The following is an 8,743-nucleotide window of genomic DNA, read 5'->3' on the forward strand; positions in this document are numbered from 1 at the left end:
GTCCGGAGGCAGCGGCCGCACAGGAGCGCAGAGGAGGAGCTGCCAGGATGCTGTCTGTCCGCGTCGCCGCTGCCTTGGCCCGCGCCCTGCCCCGCCAAGCCGGGCTGGTGAGCACGTTGCGGAGCCCGGCGCGGACTGAAGGGAGGGAAGGATGCGGGGATTGCCGGCGCAGCTGCGGGCTCGGCGCGGGACGGCCCGGGGCGGGGGCCGCCATCTTGCCGGCGGTCCTGCAGAGGCCCCGGGCCGGGCCGGGCGGACGCCCGCCGCGTGCGGCCTCGGAGCCCTTAGGAAGCACGCGGCGGCCTGGGGAGAGGCCAGGGGCGTGGCGGCCGGGCCCGGCCCGGCCTGCAGCCCGCGCGGGGAGCTGCCTCGGCCGGCGTGAAGGTCAGACCTCCCCCGGGGCGGCCCCGGCCCTCCCCGGCTGTGCCCCCGCGCGCGCCTTTTCTCCAAGGTCAGGGGCCCGGCGTGCTGAAAGGGATGGCGCGGTGGGTTTGAAGGTCAGCGGGGCCAGGCCATGGCTCCTCCCTGCCTTGAATTTCAGAACGACCGAGGACCTACTGCCCTCTCGCCGGGGTGAGAGCCGGCAGGCCATTCATTGGTTTCTCCGCGAGCTTATAAATTGGCAATGACATTGCAGGTTTAAGGTGCTGCCTGCAGTGGTTACGTGCAATTCTGCAATTAAACCATTGGGGCCAGAAATCTTATTAAGTAGCACAAGCAAGACTGGAAATTTAATTTTTTTTTTAATTGCAAGATTCTGAGGGTGAGGAGGGGCTGTCGTGGTTGACCTAAGTACAAATCCCAGTTGTGCCATTTGTATGACCTTGAGCATGTCGCTTAACCGCTTATCTAAATTATGAGGGCATTGGATCGGATATCTTAAGCCCTTTTTAGTCGTGGAGTTATGACCCCTGAATGAAGAGCATCCGCTGAAAGAACCTTTAAAGGTCATTATGGTTTAGTCCCTTGCAGTATTATGACTATAATTCCTCCTGTAGAGTGAACTAGGAAATAATTTAAGTCTAGACTGCATTCCCTTCTTTTATGCGATATTATTTGAATGGAAAGGAAGGCAATTATTGTTACCTGCTACCTCAAACTTAGGACTTAGCCTCACCCGTGACCAATCATATTAGGATATCGTTTTCATCTCACAAAAGAGAAATACATGTGGTTGCAGGGCTAATAATTGTCGAATGCAGGATTTGGAACCCTGATCTTCCTAAACTCCCGGTTCCAGCCCCCTCATTATGATAGGCTGCCCAGAAAATCTGAAGTTCCTCTCTTTATGCAGCAAAAAAAAATTTAGTGATGTCTTTCTGAGCAATTACCCCACTAGTGAGTTCAGTAAATTAAGAGATTTTATTAAATACAAAATCGATCTGTTCAAATGAGTTTCTCACATCCAAATGAGGTTGAAGATACACACAAAATCTTGGCAACTTTAAATTGAGACTGATATTGATACATATTGAATATTTTCCTTTGGGCCCAGGTCTCTAGAAATGCCTTGGGGGCAGCCTTTGTTGCTACAAGGAATATCCATTCCTCTAACAAGCACCTGCAGAAGTCTGGTATGTTCAAATTTATATTCTTATGGCATGTATAAAGACTACCTTAAAACCATTTCAAGAAAGAGAAGTATTTATTTGAGAGGTTTTTTTAAAAATCTTGTGGAGCATTTTTTTGAGAAGTTGTTTGCTTAGGCTGCTTTGTCTCCTTTCCATGCCTTTGCACAAACTATCCACCCCCACTTTTTCCTCACCTCCACTACCTGCAATATCTACTTTTCTTCAGAGCCCAACTTCAGGTAGCACCTTCTATATAGACCTTTCCTGACCCCCCCCAAAATCTCACAAATTACTTTTTTTATTTTGTATGAACACTCATATTATCTTGTTTCCTTGGATTAAATATAAGTTTTCTGAGAGCAGAAATTGTTTTATTGTTGGTATTTGGTAGGTGATTAATAAATAATTGATTTTGATTGATTGTTGTCTCCTTTCCTCCACCCTTTAAATTTTTCGGAGGTTTAGTAAATGGTTGAATGCATTAGAATTTTTTCAACTGTTTTTTACCTCTTGAATCCACAGTGCTTAATATAGTGTCTGACATAATAGCTTAATGCACGCTTATTGACTGATTATTTTGTTTCCTTGTTAAAAGTTTTTAGTGTGAATCAAAGTTAGTACCTTCAGATGAATACATTGTAAAAAGCTGATAAATAATAGATTTTTCAATTACTTGGTCATAACCACCTTATAAAATAGATAGAAGAACTTTATTGGTGAGGTAACTGAGATGCTTGGGGCTGTCTTCCTCAAGGTAGTATTGATGATAATTTAGATTCTTAATGTTTAAATTTTTCTGTTGGAATTTCAATTTGTAATTTTTCTAATTTACCTTTTAGCTGAGCTGTCTAGTTACTACTGAAATCAGTTTATATTCTTAGTTTATGCAAGTTTCCTATAGTTATGTACTCCATAGGGTTGTATTTTTTGGATTCTAATATAGTCTAATATGTTCTGACAGAAGATAATTGAGATCTAGAGAATTTAAAGAACTAAGGTTATTAAAAGAATAAGGGAATAAAGAGAACTTGAAAGATAACTTATGTCATAACTATCATCCAGAATTTTGCTCTAAAATTTCCTTTCATTTGAACCTCTTTGACTTGTTTTTGTTGAAGCTGACAAGTCTTCTGTGTTAAATAAATGTAAATTTTTAAAAATTGAATTTTTAAAATTTCACACGAAGATAGTTTTCGACATTCATATTTTATAAGATTTTAGTTCTATTTTTCTTACCCCCAGAGAGCAAGTAATCTGTTATATGTTATACATGTATAATTATGTTAAGCATATTTCCATTTTAGTCACATGATGAAAACAATCAGAACCAGCAAAAGAAAAAAACCAAAAACAAATTTTTAAATAGTGAAAGTTTGGTCTGTTGTCAAACTCCATAGTTCTTTCTCAGGATGTGGAATTGACTTTGGTCTCTATTGTTGAGAAGATCTGATCATCACATGCTGTTTCTATATCAAATATTCTGGTTCTCCCCATTTTACTCAGCATCAGTTCATTTAAGTCTTTCCAGGATTTTCTGAAATCTGCCTGGTCATTATTTCTTGTAGAACAAATAGTATTCCATGTTCATATACCACAATTTGCTTAGCCATTTTCGATTTGATGAGTGTCCCCTCATTTTCCAAATCTTTACTACCACAAAAAGTTCTATTATAAAATTTTTTTTTGTATATGTAGGTGTTTTTTCCTTTTTTAATGATTTCTTTGAGCTACAGATCTAGTAGTGACATTGCTAAAGCAAAGGGTATACCCAATTTTATAGCTCTTTGGGCGTAGTTCCAAATTGCTCTCCAGGATGGTAGAATCAATTTACAATTCCAAGAGTTCTTTAGTAGTACCCCACTTTTCCCCTATCCCCTCCAAAATAAATGTAAATTCTTGAGCCTCTCATATGGAATTAAATGATTTCATTCCTCTTTTAAGGCTTATTTTCAAAGCTTGCTTGAGTTACTTTTGTGGAGAAGTATATAGAAGTTGTGGAAAGGCATCATTTGTATAAAAAGGCATTTAAAAACAAACCATGTATTGGTTCATATTTTATCCTAATTCTATTCTGATTTGGTAAACTGAGAACAGAAATAACTTGGCAGAATATAATTTCCAAAGATAAGTTGGTTCCCATAATGACGAAAATATACAAGGAATAGAAGAGGGAGAGTATTTTTAATTTCTTGAAGGATTTTATTTTCTTTTGTTTCCTAACTTGATTTGCATTGAATTTCATTTATTGCAAGCATTTTGATTTTAAGAAGCCAAAAATGAATACATAATGTTACTGTACTTTCTCCATAGGCACTGCCGAGGTGTCCTCTATTCTGGAAGAACGTATTTTGGGAGCTGACACCTCTGTTGACCTTGAAGAAACTGGACGAGTTCTGTCTATTGGTGATGGTATTGCCCGTGTACATGGCCTAAGGAATGTTCAGGCAGAAGAAATGGTGGAATTTTCTTCGGGCCTAAAGGTAAATTGCTTTTCTTTGTGGCAAGTTACAAATGTCTTTTTTTAGACTACTTTAGAACTTTGGGGGGGTTGAGTTTTGTATTTACTATTTTCATTCATTGTATGAATGTGATTGAGGAGCCAGTCCAATCACTCAGTATTAGATAGTAACAGTGAATTAGGGCTTAGCACTTGGGGAAGTCAGCTATTACTATTTTCTTCCTCTTAGCTTGATAATTCTAATTTCTTTAATAAATTTGCCAAATTCAACATTTAGTTGAATGTTGAAAAATTGCATGAAATATGATGACAGTTTTCATTAACTTCAGAAATCGGCTAGATACAAAGCTAAAGCTCTAAAAAGAGTTTTTTCTTCTGTCTTTTAAAAAAATTCTTCTTCACCAGTTACCAGGACAGAAAATAACAAAGTTATACAGATGCCAGTAGTTAAATAGTTATCTGCAAATGATTTGGAGAAACATGGTTTGTTTATTTCTCCTTGAATACATCTAAGATAAATTTTATTTTGCATGGTTAGTCTGTGAACTGTTGTGGATTATGGAGTCTTTTAAAATCCCCATGGCATTTATTAGTCTTTTGGTTATATATTTATTTTAGGGTATGTCCTTGAATTTAGAACCGGATAATGTTGGTGTTGTCGTGTTTGGTAATGACAAATTGATTAAAGAAGGAGATATTGTGAAGAGAACGGGAGCCATTGTGGATGTTCCTGTTGGTGAAGAGCTATTGGGCCGTGTTGTAGATGCCCTGGGCAATGCCATTGATGGAAAGGTAGATTTAGAATTGTTTAAACAACTAAGTTAGTGGGAAGGGTGTCAAAACATTTCTTAGTAATAATTCTTTCTTTTAAAGGGTCCAATTGGTTCTAAAACTCGTCGAAGAGTTGGTCTGAAGGCCCCTGGAATCATTCCTAGAATCTCTGTGCGTGAGCCCATGCAGACTGGCATTAAGGCTGTGGATAGCTTGGTACCAATTGGCCGTGGTCAGCGTGAGCTGATTATTGGTGACAGACAGACTGGGTAAGGATTCAGTAATAATGTTAAATGTTAATGGTTTTTTCCTCCAAAAGGACATGCCTTATATTCAACTTTAAAAGAATTCTTTAGAGAAGGATAATAGGTGTATTTAAGATTTAAATAGTTGGTAGCTAGTAGAATGTGGATTGAGACACCTTTTCTGACTGTTTAACTTAATCTGTTTTAGCAAAACATCAATTGCTATTGATACAATCATCAATCAGAAACGCTTTAATGATGGAACTGATGAAAAGAAGAAGCTTTACTGTATTTATGTTGCTATTGGTCAGAAGAGATCTACTGTTGCTCAGCTTGTGAAGAGACTTACAGATGCAGGTATTAAGAGACCTTAATGCTGATCATTTTTGTTTAAAATGACTAAAATTGCACTTGAAATATTTAATTTTTTAAAAATTTGTTCAGAGATATCTGAGGGAACTTTTAATTCCATAAAAGAACTAACCATTTCTACAAATCTGAAGCACTTAATCATAGTTTTACAGAAGATAAGGCCTTATGATTTTTCATAAAATAATTTGACATTTAATTTGAGGAGTCCTGAATTACAAATCTCTTAAGTTGATGTATTTTGGGAACTTTCACAATTTGTGGGATCTCATTTTTAAATGATAATTATTTGAAATCTGAAACTACTTTTTCTCTTCAGATGCTATGAAATATACCATTGTGGTTTCTGCCACTGCATCTGATGCTGCTCCACTTCAGTACTTGGCTCCTTATTCTGGCTGCTCTATGGGAGAATATTTCCGAGATAACGGCAAACATGCTCTAATTATCTATGATGACTTGTCCAAACAGGTTGAGTGAATTTAATTTTAAAACGGGAATGTTGAAGGGGGTGGTATTGAATATCGGCTGATTGTTTTTAACCTGATTTTGAAGAATATATCTGTCTTTACATACTATTTTCTACATATACTAGGCTGTTGCCTACCGCCAGATGTCTCTGCTGCTCCGTCGTCCCCCTGGTCGTGAGGCTTATCCTGGTGATGTGTTCTACTTGCACTCCCGTTTGCTGGAGAGAGCAGCCAAAATGAATGACACTTTTGGAGGTGGCTCTTTGACTGCCCTTCCAGTCATTGAAACACAAGCTGGTGATGTGTCAGCATACATTCCAACAAATGTCATCTCCATCACTGATGGACAGGTATTTATTAACCACAGTAAATAGTTTGATAGGTAATAGTTATTAATTCTAAGCTAGTAATTCTCACATTGAAAAAAATCCTTGCTAACAGGGTAGTGTTGGTTATCTTTTCCATATTTCTTCTAGTATATTGTGATTTTTGACAGGGTGGTAGGCTTTAGGGTAAGAAACTATTCATTCCAGCCTTAATGAAGAAACAGAAACTTAGGAAAGGTTGTCATGATCCAGATAATAGTATGGTGGAAAAGAGCACAGGCTCAGTGTATGACATTGAGTCTATCCCCTCAATAGTTCTGGAACTATGATCTGGGAAATCCTAAACCTTTCTTTTTAGAAATACTGGTTTTAAGCTTTTGAGAATTTAGTTCTTAAAACATTTTACTAAATTTCTTTGTATTTGTCACTGTCAGTAATTTAACCTTTCTCATTTATAGATTTTCTTGGAAACAGAATTGTTCTACAAAGGTATCCGCCCTGCCATTAATGTTGGTCTGTCTGTGTCCCGTGTCGGATCAGCTGCTCAGACCAGGGCCATGAAGCAGGTAATTTTATGTCACAGTTGTAAAATTAACAAAGTGCAGAAATGTTTAAATTAGTATTTGTGTTTAAGAAAGAACCTCATCCATGTTTACTTTCTGCACTCTAGGTGGCAGGTACCATGAAATTAGAGTTGGCTCAGTATCGTGAGGTGGCAGCTTTTGCTCAGTTTGGTTCTGATTTAGATGCTGCTACTCAACAACTGCTGAGTCGTGGTGTTCGTCTCACTGAATTGCTGAAACAAGGACAGTATTGTGAGTTGTACCTCTTGTTTTTGTTGTAGCTAGGATCTAAAAGCCAGTAGAGAACAGGAATTGAGTTGTTTTTATTCAACCACTTCATTTTTACAGATGAGGTTACTTGTTCAAGGGCACACAGGGTATGGCAGTTAAACCCAGATTTCATTCCAAATCCAGCCCTTTTACCAATATGCCATATTGATTTGATTTAGTTAATAATGCTTAAAGAAAAGTAGTGGTTATGTGTCAGGTTATAAATTTTTTTGAAGTTAGTTTATGAATATGTTGATTTTCATATTGCTTATGATAAAAACTTAATTTTCAAAAGAAAACAGTGTCGGCTTTTTTTTTCAGATAGATGATAGAAGAGATGATGATAATATGTAAGACTACACTTTATAACCAAGAGTAGTAATGAATTTCTTAGATTTTGGCATAATGATATGATATCTGAGGTCCAAGTAGACTTCAAAATTTTGACTTTGTTTTCAGCTCCTATGGCAATTGAAGAACAGGTAGCAGTCATCTATGCTGGTGTACGAGGGTATCTGGACAAATTGGAGCCCAGCAAAATCACCAAATTTGAGAGTGCTTTCTTAGCTCATGTCATCAGCCAACATCAGTCCCTCTTGGGTAATATCAGGTATGACCTTTGATAATAGAAGAGAAAAGGTTTAATTTTTTCATTTTAACAAAATGAAATATTTAGCAAATTTAAGTGAAAATTTTTTTCTAGGTTAGAAATTACAGTGGTGTTTTTTATTTTTTTGTCTATAGGACTGATGGAAAGATCTCGGAACAGTCGGATGCAAAACTGAAGGAAATTGTCACAAACTTCTTGGCTGGTTTTGAACCTTAAACTCCCATGAATTTTATCACCTGTCATTTTTTTTTTTGTCAATGTTTCTTCTAGTGATTCGGTTCCATTCATTATAGAACTTTAATAATGCACTCTTGCATCTAATGTACAGAAATTCCACTATGAATAAAAGGTTCCGTGTTAATGTCTTGTAGTTATTGAAGTTATTTCTGGAATTTAAACTATAATTAGAATAATTATTCTCATCACATTCAATTCAGATTGCTCTCCATGGGCGGCTAGGTGGCACAGTGGAAAGAATACCAGCCCTGGAGTCGGGAGTACCTGAGTTCAAATCCAGCTTCAGACATTTAATAATTACCTAGCTCTGTGGCCTTGGGCAAGCCACTTAACCCCATTTGCCTTGCAAAAATCCTAAAAAAGGAAAAAGACTATTGTATAGTATATTGTCAAATCAAATGACATTTTCTCTTCATGTTCTTTTTTGATTTTTTTTTGTGGCAGTGTTCTAGTTCTACTTTTCTTACCCCTCAATCTCTTGGTAGATTTTTATACAGACCATCTTGCAGTCACTCAAATCTGTTCTGAACCTTCTCCTTTCCATTTATATTATTGTATTCAGTTATCTCTATACAAATGATTCTCAAAAGTTCTCAAACTGAGCTCTCTCCCGATCTCTAGTTTCATATTTCAAGTTGCAAATTGGACATGTTAAATTCAGCTTGTAACTTCTCAATTGCTGTTGAGGGTGCCATCATCCTCCCCAATCACAGTCTTACAACCTAGCTAATATCCTCTACTCACCATTTTTCTTTTTTTTTTTAAATTGTTTTCCAACTATATGCAATCTTTTTTTTTACCAATCCTTTTTGCAAGGTTTTGAGTTTTACATTTTTCTCCCTTCCCCTTGCTT

At 37.5% G+C, this 8,743-nt stretch overlaps 1 protein-coding gene across 1 annotated transcript; it reads left to right on the plus strand.

Annotated features, from left to right (window-relative positions):
• ATP5F1A (ATP synthase F1 subunit alpha) lies at positions 1-8,014 on the plus strand. The gene is made up of 12 exons (XM_074199965.1): positions 1-107; positions 1,496-1,574; positions 3,882-4,051; positions 4,648-4,821; positions 4,903-5,069; positions 5,254-5,402; positions 5,734-5,885; positions 6,010-6,234; positions 6,669-6,776; positions 6,881-7,025; positions 7,503-7,653; positions 7,788-8,014. The coding sequence occupies exons 1-12, from the start codon at positions 48-50 to the stop codon at positions 7,867-7,869; spliced, it is 1,662 nt and encodes a 553-aa protein (XP_074056066.1). The 5' UTR covers positions 1-47; the 3' UTR covers positions 7,870-8,014.
• The last annotated feature ends 729 nt before the right edge of the window (positions 8,015-8,743 follow it).

The sequence above is a fragment of the Macrotis lagotis genome, chromosome X (genome assembly GCF_037893015.1).
Source record: "Macrotis lagotis isolate mMagLag1 chromosome X, bilby.v1.9.chrom.fasta, whole genome shotgun sequence".
In the NCBI taxonomy this organism is placed as follows: Eukaryota; Metazoa; Chordata; class Mammalia; order Peramelemorphia; family Peramelidae; genus Macrotis; species Macrotis lagotis.